The 13,912-nt window shown below is 39.4% G+C and overlaps 1 protein-coding gene across 1 annotated transcript in view; it reads left to right on the top strand.

Annotated features, from left to right (window-relative positions):
• Window positions 1-13,912, top strand: part of ctnna2 (catenin (cadherin-associated protein), alpha 2) — a gene marked incomplete at both ends in the record, with an annotated part of 341,788 nt that overhangs the window by 21,103 nt on the left and 306,773 nt on the right. The window contains one exon of the mRNA XM_080028673.1: window positions 643-749. Within this exon, the coding sequence (XP_079884799.1) occupies window positions 648-749 (102 nt within the window). The remainder of the gene's footprint in view (window positions 1-642; window positions 750-13,912) is intronic.

The raw sequence follows: 13,912 nt of genomic DNA, 5'->3' as shown, positions 1-13,912 counted from the left end.
CAACGGAATTTTTTTCGTGTACACGGTTAACCGTGACGTCATTGTTGTTGTGCAGAGCACGGCGACTCCCCGTGTGTATGTGTGTCTGCAGCGCTGTTACACACACACTCGCACTGAGGGGCAGACAAATTCGGCAGACTAGCTTTTATCATCCCCAAATAGTTTATTTGTGATGTAAAATTAATAAATGCGTGTCTCCAGAACATATTTAAAAACTTTATTTGAAAAAAAAAAGAAATTAAAACGGTTTTCGTTGATTGATATTTCCTAAACTATTATGATTTACTAACCGGTTACACGTGCACACCCCTGGGTTAGACTGTCCAGAACAGCGGTGGGACATTACTACCACCTTTTCTTTTTAAAAGACTAATGTGGCCCTCGAAAGTCTTCCTCCATCATCGAAAAACTGCTCTGAAACTCCTGTCTGCTCAGATTTTCATATTCACAAGCAGCTTTTTTTTAAAAGAGCTGGCCAGTTACACAGCTGAACACTTCTTACCATCTGTGTTAACACCTTCAGCTACCCTGGCAAAGCTAATATGCAATGTGAACTATCACAAATATGTTTTAATGATGCAAAGGTTTTTAACAGTAAAATATAATTTTTTAACCTCTGACCTGCTTTTACATTTCCAACAGAGAACATGACAACCGCCACCTCCCCCATCCTGTTGAAATGGGACCCAAAGAGTCTTGAAATCCGCACTTTGACTGTGGAGAGGCTTCTGGAGCCATTGGTCACACAGGTAGGCGAGATTCAATTGCAACAAAAAGAGTTGAAAAACCATGGACGTTTAAAAGATAACTGCAGCCTTATGTCCCTCTCAAATTGGTTGACATATTTAAATATCCGCAGTATCATGAGGTAATGACTCAATCCAAGCTTGTATTTTCGTGATACAAAGGGTTTATCTATTCACTAACATTTGTAATTATACTCAATTCTGATGGCATCAATTAGTTAGGGACAAATGGTAATTATTATAGCTTAATTACGAGAGCAAAAATAGTTTATTTTCTGGTTGAATCTTTGCTGGATGACTTGTTACAACATGTTAAACTGTATTGGGCTGCTGCCAAGGACTTTGGCTCATTGCCAACAACATTGTTTGGATTCCAAGCTTAACAACAGATGGCAGAAAATGACTTTGGTCACCCAAACTTGGTGTGACAAAGTATGTGACTTGGGGTTGGATAACGTTTGGATTGTGAAGATTGTGACATTGTTTATCAAATCTGACCAACACAAAAAAATGCCAAAGTATGTTGCAAGAAAAATCTACTTTTATCTTCTTCAGATATGGGCTTTTATGACAGAACTTTCCCTGACTCAGAGCATTACAAATGTTTGTAAATTCTAGGATTTTGGTCAAGTATCGGAGTAGAATATATCTTTAATCTATTTGTTTTTGGATTGTTTATTGTCTTTTTCATACCGTCCATACATAGTGACAGTAACAATGTGCTTTTTATTGTGTCTTTAATCCGACCACTTTATTATAACTTTAGTTTGGCCAATGTCAAAGTCTTTTTGCGGAGTTTATGCCATTAGATGTTTTTCCATGTGAAAATATACTGTGGTATACATTGAATTTTCCCTTGTATTCTTGTGGATTCATTCAACCTTTGTGAAGCCAAGGGCATTTAGCTTTTTGTGGTAGAGCCCTCCATAGATTTTAACCTATAACCGACCTGGTCAAGAGTCAAGACAAGGGGTGTGAACGTTTACAAAAATGTCTAACCGTGTTCTTAACTGCATCAAGCCTGTGACCCATTGACATAACAACTTTTGCATTCTTCTTTTGTGATGCTTTTCCAGGCCTTTACCGCAGCCTCATTCAGTTGCTGTTTGTTTTGGGGGGTTACACCCTTCGGTCTCCTCTTTAGCAGGTAAAATGCATGCTCTATAGGGTTTAAGTCTGGAGATTGACTTGGCCAGTCTAAAACTTTCCATTTCTTGCCCCTGATGAACTCCTTTGTTGTTTTTGCCGTTTTTTAGGGTCATTACCTTGCTGCATGATGAAGGATCTTCCAATCAGTTTGGTTGCATCTTTCTTTAAATTGGCAGACAGAATGTTTCTGTAGACTTCTAAGTTCATTTTGCTGCTGCCATCATGTGTTACAGTGTTGTTGTCAAGATGAACCTTTACCAAAGTGATGAAAAGGCTAAAGTTTGGAGAAAGAAAGGATCTGCTCATGACCCCACGCATACAAGCTCATCTGTGAAACACGGTGGAGGCAATGTCATGGCTTGGGCTTGCATGGCTTCTTCTCGGATGGGCTCATTAATCTTCATTGATGATGTAACACATGATGGCAACAGCTAAATGAACGCAGAAGTTTACACAAACATTTTGTCTGCCAATTTAAAGAGAGATGCAACCAAACTGATTGGAAGATCCTTCATAATGCAGCAAGATAACGACCCAAAACACACTGCAAAAACAACAAAGGAGTTAAAGCAAGCATTTTACCTGCTAAAGAGGAGACTGAAGAGAGTAAACAAACAGCAACTGAATAAGGCTGCGGTGAAAGCCTGGAAAAGCATCAAAAAGGAGGATTCAAAAGTTTTGTCAATGGGTCACAGGCTTGATGCAGTTGTTGCAAGCGAAGGCTTTGCAACAAAATATTAAGTCTTATTCACTTTAATTTATTTTAAGTCTATCTGTTCCAATACTTTTGCTCACCTAAAAATGTGGTGTTCCTTTACAAATAATGCTATCTTCTCAGTTGTGTATCAGATCCAGATATAAAATACCTGGAAATGAAAGCTTAAATGTTGATCTATTGTCTCATATTCATATTTTGGTGTCAAACCCAAATGTTTCCAGTCTACAGCAAAAATAAAGGAATTGGCCTCACTGTTCCGATACTTAGGGGACTGTATTTGTGCATAGTAAAGGCATCCAAACCTTTTGCCAAACGATAACGGCAAGACATCTGTAAGTGTATCGGTCAGGGAAATTAATTTGTGCTTGAATGCTTGAATTTGACTGTGAAGTCCATCACCTTGAGGACTGTTACCAGCAGCTTCTTCCTTCAGTTCAATTATGAACACTGGCCAGTTTAGCTTTATGGCATCCACTTCCTTGCCCGAGAGAGTCAACTCACAGCACATTGTTGTTTTAATCATGTCCTCATCCCGTAGAGTGGTAGCCTGTGTTGGGAATTCATAAGGGGTAGATTTGGTCAAAGTCAAGAATATTATTAATTTCAAGGAAATTATAATATTAAGAAAAATTGTTAAGTAATGATCAATTTAATTAGTCCAGCTAATAAAATTACTTATTAATACCTACGGAGCACCACCCTTTGAAAAAGGGAACTTTGAATCAAATCAGAAAAACAGTCTCATAATGTTAAAGGGATGTGATAGTAGAATTATTATTAAAAACCCAAGTGTTTTTGAATAAAGAGATCTGAGTCAGGCAGTCTTCAAAGCAGGATATCTTTACTTGCAAACAGCAGCAAGGGAATCAATCAATGCATCACAAGTCTTACATGGTTAAGCATACATGGATTGAGACAAAGATTGAACAGAAATAGCAGAGGTTATATGTCCGAGAAATGTGTAGGCGTATACACTCGGTTTGTGTGTCTGGCCCTCGTTTTGCTGGCGAAAGCAGAACATTTTTTAATCTACAGAGAAACTTATGTAAACATGCGTTAGACTTTGTCTCTTGGAATGCACTATGGCATCAGCATTAACCCATTACAACATTTCAAATGAGACACTGTGTAGGCACAACACCTGGCTCCACCTGCCTACCTACTTCCGCTCACATTTAATTTTTCCTTCAGTAGTCAGTCTGGGGCTGCGGTGTATTACTCAGCTTTAGCTCAGGAAAATTTCGGAACATCCACTCAGCGAACAGAGCGAGTGGCTGAGAACAATGACGTCGAAGTCGCGCTCCAGTTTCAGTTGAATGCTGCGTTCCTTTATACTCGTAAAGAGATATAAAAAAAATTCCGAATTGGTAGTTCCGAGTTCCGACCTGTCTGTGTTCCAGTGCATCTGCTTCTGCTCGCGAAAGTATGGACGCCGACAACCTTTCTTGTCCAAATAACTAAACACTAGGCTCTAGCACGTTACCGTTGCCAGGTACCGGTAGATCGATAGACCACAATATGAAGTGAAGTCAGACATTTCCGAGTTCCCATTACAGCTGGAACGCACCGTCAGAAGCCGGCTAATGACATACGTCACGACCAACGTTATGCGATTGGTTGGCTGATCCAGAGTGGCACTGGGCAGATCCAATAGTTTTGAACTTCAACAGACACCTGCCTCCAAGTGAGTGAACGTTTTCCAAATAGAGCAGTCTGGTTGGACCAGGCTAGTAGAGTGGCAGTGAGCTGACCAAATATGTCCTGCCGGCAGAGTTCTTGTAAAAAAGATACATTAAATTACCTGTTTGCTTGTAGTTTGAAACAGTTTAAACTGCCACTGACAGTTACCAGTGCACGACAAGTGTGTCAAACAGTGCCTTTCAGGATAAAGGGCTTTTAGAGATGTCAAACAATCTGTTCACCTTGTATACTGATTGCATGGGATAGTTTTCTCCCTTGTGGTTACCAACTTTAAGATGCGAGATAAGTATGTCTTTTCTTGACCGGACTATATGATCCCAGTGCTGTTTAATGGCAATTTGCTGTTGTGTTAAATGAACAGCTGATTAGTATGATCTGAGCTTTGACTGTGTAGAAGTGCAGATACTTTGAATGATTGACCCTTTTGAAAAGCCATATATTTTACTTTCCCTCTCATATATGATTAGCCGTTATTAGGGGTGTAACGGTACACTAAAGTCACGGTTCGGTAGGTACCTCGGTTTTGAAGTCATGGTACGGTACAGTACGGTATGGTTCATAGTTAATGGAGAATGAACAGCTTTAGCTGTCAGTAACTAGCTGACAGTAACATATTTATTTTGAATTGTTTTAGTTTTACAGTCTCTAGTGTTTTCTCTCTGACGATGGCGTTTCCTCAGTGCAGTTTCCTTCCTGTTTTTAATGAATTTCTTATTTTGGGGTATGGATGGGTGGGAGGGGGAATGTTTTTGCATGTATGCATATCTCTGGGTGGGAGGTGTGGGGGGGGAGTTGTATTAAGCACTTTGTGTTACATTTGATTGTATGAAAAGTGCTATATAAATAAAGTTTGATTGATATAAATAAAATGCATAACAAATGTAAAAATACTGCTGCAATTCTCCAATAAATAAAACACTTATTAAATACTAGTGTAGGTGCAGCATAAACTAAAATTGCAATGACAAAATATAGTGTTAATGCTCAGCAGGCTCTGTAAGCTGGTGTAAACAAAAGGTATGTCATCTTTAAGGGTCTTTTTGACTTTAAAAAAATTAAATATTGCTGCAGCTCTCTTAAACTCTAAAGTGCTCTTATAAATATAAAAATTATCAAATAAAAGTGCTACTGCAGCATTAATTAAATGACAGCTTGTTTATATTCAGTATAAAAAAGAAAATGAGGTCTGGGTTTTGCCCAGCTCGTTTTTCTTCACAGTAATGGTGAGAGTAGCCAAACACCTGATGGTGCCTTTTCAAATGCGTATGCACGTTCGACGTGTTGCCTCCTACATAAGCGATCGCGGTGAAACAATAACCTGTGTGCCGACATTGTTCCACACATCTATCACTGTTTTCATAATTCACCTGGAATCCAAAAATATCCCTCAAACGGGATTTGAATGACAGGGGGGCGCCTGTGAGTTCCTGTTGTCTTTCGCCATGCAGTTCGCTCTCTGTCCGAAAGCACTGTATCATTTTGACTTGCACTACTCATAGACAGTAAAAGAGGGGGGGGGGGGGGGGGGGCGGGAACGCTGTTACTACAACTGTTAATAGTGATGCAAACGGAACACTAGAGCGGAGAGGTGTGTATCTCCTGCTCTGACTGCAGCTGGGAGGGACTGCTGCGTGAGGACTCGGCCGCCTGTCAGTGCTCTGGGACCGGGGGGAGTGGCCGTTGAGCACCCGCTGCTCGTTTAGAAGTGTTAAGAGCGATACATGCTTTAGCAACAGCACAGGGTCTCCAAAAGTCACCAATAACACCAGAAATAGTAGCTAGATTGGTCGCTGGTCGCTTTTTTAAAAAAAAGAGTCGCCAGAGGGGTCTGAAAAGTTGCTGAATATAGCGGCTAAGTTGCTAACACTGCCTGACCCTCATGCTCACCATGGAGATAATAGACTCTCAATCGCTGGCTGCTACTGCGCATGTGCGAACCGAGCCGCAGGCTAAATGGTCCGGGGGGAACTCCGACAACAAGTTTTAACCCATTGATGACGGCTGCTGCGCGATGCCACATTGGCTCTCCTGCCTGATGCTGCGTCGCGCAGCATTATTACTTTATCTAATTTTCATGGCATTCCCAGCATAGAATGCACTGTCATTGGTTCAAATACACATGAGGTGGGATTTTTTTAAGACCACGTGACCACCCAAAAGTTGTGTGGTTTGCCGAAAATCATGTCAATAAAAAAAAATAAAATAAATAAAATAAAACAAAATAATAAAAAAAATACGCCAGCTATGTCGGCGACAGAACAGTTAGTGGCGTTTGGTGCGCAGAATCAAGGTCTACTATAGACTACTGACGAAAATCACACAACATATTGCATCTATTTATTAACAATATTTAATAATTTTCTAATTCATCTAATTTTGACGATTTTTAGAAATATTTGTTGGTTTGTAAGCGCTAAGGGAGCATATTTAAATAAAACCTGTGAACCTGAACTTTTAAATGTTTTTTATTTCATGTTTCTATGTGCTACACAGGCTTAGATATTAAGTAGAGGTGGGCATAGATTATTTTTTTTAATCTAGATTAATCTAGATTAATTTTGGAATTAATCTAGATTAATCTAGATTAAAATGGCTCATTTGAATTCATTCATAATATGTGTGTGCTCCTAAATAATGACTCAAAGTAAGTCTGTGTGCTCCTAAATAATGACTCAAAGTAAGTCTGTGTGCTCCTAAATAATGACTCAAAGTAAGTCTGTGTGCTCCTAAATAATGACTCAAAGTAAGTCTGTGTGCTCCCTAAATAATGACTCAAAGTAAGTCTGTGTGCTCCTAAATAATGACTCAAAGTAAGTCTGTGTGCTCCCTAAATAATGACTCAAAGTAAGTCTGTGTGCTCCTAAATAATGACTCAAAGTAAGTCTGTGTGCTCCCTAAATAATGACTCAAAGTAAGTCTGTGTGCTCCTAAATAATGACTCAAAGTAAGTCTGTGTGCTCCCTAAATAATGACTCAAAGTAAGTCTGTGTGCTCCCTAAATAATGACTCAAAGTAAGTCTGTGTGCTCCTAAATAATGACTCAAAGTAAGTCTGTGTGCTCCCTAAATAATGACTCAAAGTAAGTCTGTGTGCTCCTAAATAATGACTCAAAGTAAGTCTGTGTGCTCCCTAAATAATGACTCAAAGTAAGTCTGTGTGCTCCCTAAATAATGACTCAAAGTAAGTCTGTGTGCTCCCTAAATAATGACTCAAAGTAAGTCTGTGTGCTCCCTAAATAATGACTCAAAGTAAGTCTGTGTGCTCCCTAAATAATGACTCAAAGTAAGTCTGTGTGCTCCTAAATAATGACTCAAAGTAAGTCTGTGTGCTCCCTAAATAATGACTCAAAGTAAGTCTGTGTGCTCCTAAATAATGACTCAAAGTAAGTCTTTGAGAACGTGTTTCTCAAGCCAGGTGGCGCATCAGACCAGGGGCTCATCTGCTTGAGGAAGCTGTTCTACTATGATAATTGGTGATGAAAATAAATAATGTTCAACAAGATGTTACTTAGTAACGCGTTACCGGCATCGGACCTCTTTTTTCAGTAACGAGTAATCTAACGCGTTACTATCTCCAAACCAGTAATCAGATTAAAGTTACTCATCAAAGTCACTGTGCGTTACTTTTTCTGTAATTTTCCTTAGTGAAACATTTTACATAACTGCACAAATGACTGCGATTGCGATTTTATGTAAATAAATGTGCACGCATGTGTCTCTAAACGCTCCAACTGCTCCAACCGCTCCTCTCGTCTTTTTGGTAGCGCCCCTCTCTGACATGCAGCGTGTGTGTGTGCGCCTGTGTCTGTGTCTGTGTGTGTGTGTGTGTGTGTGCAGCAGCATTACGGCCGAACTGTGGCGCAAAACAAAGTTTTCCCCCCGATGAAATATAGCGTCTGCTAAGGGGATATTTAGGATTCGGGTACGGTGACGTTGAAGAGATAGAAGTGTTTAAAACTTGGAAACTTATAGTCACGTGGCGACCGGTGGCCACGCACACCCACCCTGCGTTCCAATACCCGATTGTGTCGTGGGCAAGTGATGGAGAGAGAGAGCGGCGGGTGTGTGAGAGAATAAAGGCTCCTCAAGTGTCAACAACGGCCCCCGGCTATTATTATCTCCCCTGAGCCGAACAGGAGGTGGAATAAGAGATTAACGGCGATATTTTTTTTATCGCCGATAAGAGTCTTGCGTTAACGCAGCACGTTAACGCCGATAACGGCCCACCACTAATATTAAGGTTTTGGTACACTTGACAATTTGTACTATTTTTTCAGAAAACCCTCAGGCATTAAGGACATGCATCCTAGATTGCCATAGTCATCAATGGGTTAAGTTCCACACCGCAAAACAAGCCTGTACATTCGCCATATAATAACGTTATGTACTCCACATACGGACCGCGGTCCACCTCTGTAACACCAAATACATGCCTGTACCGTCACGGTACGGTACAAATACGTGTACCGTTACACCCCTAGCCGTTATAATGACACATTTTCCAACAGAAAGTTTTGCCATTGATAATTTAATCTGTCAGACAACTACGTATGTGATACTCATCATCTGATCCTGAGTTTTACTAGCAGTTGAAGCACACTGATATTTAAACTGAGAAAGGTTATGCCATTCCGCTTTACTACTAAGTTTTGCTTAACAAGACATCCTATGAGAATACGCACAATAGCCAACTATGATAGTTCATCTTTTCTGCATTTACCTTAGGAGTATAAAGCACTTAAAGATATGAACAAGACACTGAGTGTTTCTGCTGTCATTTTGAATGATTCAGTGTTTTTGGATGGAATAAAATATTGCCACGGGAGAATAGACAAACAGGCCCATCCCAACATTGCTTGAGATAGCAGGCTCATTTATCATGACCAAGCTTCTCACACTCCTGCTGGAGTACTGGACAAGTGTGTAGCTGCTACTACTGAAGGGCTTACTTTATCACTTCATATAAAGTTAGCATGCTTCTTCTGATGTAGTAAACATTTTATACTGCAGGCGAAAGCAATATTTTTTTAAAGAAGTATAGGGAAGTACCCTTGAGAGGCAGGTGAGAAAAACAGGAAGTCTGGCTGTTTTTTTTCATTTACCACCGTCTAAACTTTTTGTAATGTTGGAATGGAAACGTGTGAGCCAAGAACAGAAACCATCTGGCTACAATGGTACATGATTGTAAAAATAGGAAGACTTTGATATGATATGACCATGGAAAAATAACAACTGACCTTTGGGCAAATTTTAAATGTTAAACCTAGCTTTAACTGGTTTCACTCACAAGCATACTCTATCTTATGTGGAGTTGTTCTGGCTCTTGAGGTCTGTGTTTACTGAGAGTTCATATTAATATGAAACTTTACATTTTAATTTGGACATGTAAGAATGTACGGCATTTAACTTTGCAAGACACAGTTGGCTTCTGGGAAATAGGGGACAATTACTGACAGCTTGTAAGATAGATCACTGATCTACCATACATTGAATCTGTACTTCCCCTGTAAATGATATAGTACATTCAAAGGATGCAATGCAAGGAGCTATTTTTTCAGTTCTCCTGGACTGCCTTGTCAACATTGTCATTTTATGCCATAACACACTTTTGTCAATCATGTCTGTTTTTCTACGGATGTCTTGTATTCAAGATACATCTGCAGTCTATCAAATGTCTTTGCTTTCAGGCTGTTGTTTGATTAGTATGCTGTCTGATGCAATCTGCCTTTTCTCTTGCAAGTTTTCTTTTGCATAGTTAAAGTATTTCGAGATAGTTTATATAAGTGTGATGTGCATGCAAAGTAGATTGGTTTTAGATATTTCTAATTGATGCTCTTATAAGAAGTATTCCTTTAAATTTAGCAAAGGAGATTAATAAGAGCCAATCTACACGCCGTTGGTGCTTTTGTAAATGTACGTAACCTGGTCGTGGGATTTGTACATTTTATTATTGGTATTTTATAGTGCTGTCAGTTTAACGTGTTACTAACGGTGTTAACGCAAACCCAATTTAATGGTGTCAATTTTTTATTGCAAGATTAACGTTATTTTTGGCGTAGCAAACTTTATTGCTATACATGCATTTTATAAAGATGCATGTGTGTTGTGTTACATTAGTCAGACTAACATACCCGATAAACCCAAAAGAGAAAATGTTCATTCTTAAAGGGTTCAAGAGTACATCTTATAAACAAACTAGATTTACCTCCTGATCTCTCCGCCCTAATTCCGCCTCTTGGATGGGATTTTCCAGCATTGGGATGTTTAGTCGTTGACGTGACATTCTGCCTCCATGTGATGCAGGGAATAGCCTCTATGCTGCACTTTCAGTCTGCTTCTCCAGAGCAGGCAGAGCTATGAAATCAAGTCCTAGCTACGGTTTCTTTCTTTAGGGACCCTTCTGATTCCCATGGTGGCTTTTGATACTCCAACATGGATTCATTTGTGGTGAGTTTTCATGCAAAAACCTCCTCAGTACAACTAGCTTCTCTTCAAAGGTCATGTTTTATGTATTAGCTCTGTATCTCAACTGACCTGGGAGATGGTCTCTTCAAAATGCACAGCTGATAATAGTCCAGCACAGTATGAACATCTTTAAGTGTAGGTATTTGATTTTCTTTAAATCGAGCAAAACATTGGCCTGATAATGAAGACTTTTTGGAAACTCCAGCTTTGAAGGGAGACAACAAATTGAAAGAGTGATGTTATTGGATATGTTGAATTTACAGTCCACATAACATTAGTAAATTAGTTTCTGTTAGGGATGGGCATTTTAAGAAATTTCCTTGATTGATGATCGGGAAAATTAACAATCAATTATCAATTTAATCGTTATCTTTTTAAATATTAAAAATTGTCTACAGAAAATCCATAATAGAGTGTTTCCATAGACTGTATATGAGAGTTGTTTTACTCAATGAAATCTTCATTCCAAGAACTTCTATAAGAAAAATCCATTAAGACAAGGCAACGTTTAAAGATAAAATAATAATAAAATGCGGCGCTGGTTAAAGCCAGAGGCTATGAGCCAACAATGAGCCAATGCTACTACGACACTTTTAAAGTTCCCTGATGAAGGAACGCATAGACGCTAAAGTAAGCCGCTAATGCTAGTGGAGCTTATGTGACATGTTAAACAGGGTAGTATGTAGCTTTGTTGTACAAGCGGTACATCATTTGGGTTGTCGTGGTGTTGTACTTATACAATGTTATTTTTGGTTCTAAAACTGTCTGCCAAACTTCGCTGTGTTTGACATCTACGACAGCTCACAGACTGCTGAGCCTGTTCTGTTGTCTCTTATAACTAGTTAAGTAGGATGTCTCATTGCTTCCCATACAGTCTATTGTGCTGCAACATAGTGAAATTCATTGCATTGCTTCAGGACTCACACTGCGCAACACAATGGCTATGAGATCAATGAAAATTTCACATGATTGACAAAATTCTAAACGATCAGCTAACGATCATTGATTAATCATGCCCATTCCTAGTTTCTGTTACAGCTTGTCAATATTCACATGAATCATTGATTTGTTGTGTACTGTCGGCGACATTCTTGGTTCTTTTGGCTTCTTGGTTATAAAGTTGAAAATGCTTAGTGGCTTTCATTGTGTGGTTCAATGTCAAGTTCATGGGTAATACAAATGCAATGCAACATTTGTATTTTAATCCTTTTCTTTTGATAGAAATTGAAAAGAGTGGCATTGAGTGTATCTATTCACGTTGGCATTTTCCGTTAATTGGTGAACGTGCGGGATAGGGTAGGTATGATATTTGTGGGGTGACCCAGGATCAATAGCATGCGATAATCAGAATTACTGGGCCGCATCTACATATAAAGAGGATAGATAGGATACACATATTTGACTTCACAGCCTAGTAATGGGCTAGCTGGGCACCTGAAGGGCAGAGTCGGCTGCCAACAGTGGATGCTTTAACCCCCTGCCTTTGTTTTTGTATGTCATCCAAGCTCAGTGTTTGGCTCTTGGTATTGGTTGGCACCTGACACACATACACACGCTCTAGTCAAGGGGCTTAACATAAAGGGAGGGGAGACGGCGGCGGCAAGGGGATTAAAGCTTCACGCTGTATCACTGTCATAATCCATTAAGCTAGTGGAAAAGGACCTGGACCTTAAACAGACACTTTTCCGAGGCATGAAGCGATGCGATCCTCAGAGTTTCCTGCAATCCACAGAGCAGTTGTTCCCAAAGTTGGGTAGTTTTTTCAGAGCTGCTATTTAAGATGGACTCAGTTCTGAGGATTTTCATAATTTTACAAGCTTGTTGGCCACAGCAATATCTTACTTTTCAAGGAAAAAACTGAATTATCTAGTTTTAAGGGGGTCTGGGTTATATCAAAAACCATTTTATTTTTACACATGCCATATTCAGATAGTATTCAGTATTGCCCAGGTCTTTGAAGCACAGAAGAAATGGGTCTAGCAGGTCTTTCGCTTCATCTTTTGCAAGCTGAGTACTGAAAAAACTCAATGGATTTGGAGATGTGAAGTCCTTCACTCTTTGTACTCTTTTCTATCCCTTGTTTGAATTTAGATGACAGTATTTTCCAAGAGGCTTTGAACCCTGTTAGAGGAGATGATGTTCAAAGGCATGTGGAATCCCTCCTTCTTGACATTCTACTCATTGGACTTGCAGTGTTACAGGGAGCAATCTCTAATTTGAGATTGAAGGAGAACAAATGGGGGGATTGAATTGGACGCAACAGGCACAACTGGGAAAAACAATGATATCGTATTAAGTCTGGTTACATTTATGGAGATGTTGTCTGCCATAATATCGTTACAGTTATGAATTTGGTGTCAAACGTACACGAGCTAAGCGATGGGATTTTGCAATAAGGAGAAATCCACCCTAAAAAAGTGTGCGAGTAATCTTATTGATACACCTTCATCCAAGTTGATTTAAATACTATGGATAAAGAAAAACTTTCTTTATGCCATATTTGGTATCATTAACACGTCTGGTGAATTTGTTGAACTTCATTGTTGCCTGAATTAGTTGTCCTGCCCTGCATGCTATTGGGACATTAGCTCCGTTCTTCTCAGGTGTTTTTGGTGAATCACACACCTGCTCCACTGATTTAACATTTGTATTTATTATTGTTTTTTTCATTTCTATACATTTTTGAATCATAGTGAATTCTAATTGACTTAAATACAATATATGCAGTTAAACTGGTTAAACATACTCATCTTTTTATTTATTTTTGTGTTTCTCTTTATTGCATGTAATATTGGTTCTGTGCTCTCTCTCTCTCTTGCGCTACTTTTTGTACTTAATGCTTCAACTGACACACTGACACACTGACACACACACACACACACACACACACACACACACACACACACACACACACAAACGCACAAACACACCAAACCACACGGTGCATTTAAACTGATGAAAGATGATGATTGATGGTAGGAATCCTTTTTTTTTACACAGTAGTATGATAAGGATGACAGCTGTGTCATTATGCAGAGCGCCCTCCTGTGTTCTCCTGTCTTCTCATTACCTGTGCCAGTGCCTTGGGGGTCAGCACTGGAACTTGTGATACACACATACATCTGTCTTCAGGC

The sequence above is a fragment of the Ammodytes marinus genome (genome assembly GCF_949987685.1).
Source record: "Ammodytes marinus genome assembly, chromosome: 6".
Lineage (NCBI taxonomy): Eukaryota > Metazoa > Chordata > Actinopteri > Uranoscopiformes > Ammodytidae > Ammodytes > Ammodytes marinus.
The sequence above is the reverse complement of the archived record's forward strand: the minus strand, read 5'-3'. Positions and strand labels throughout refer to the sequence as shown.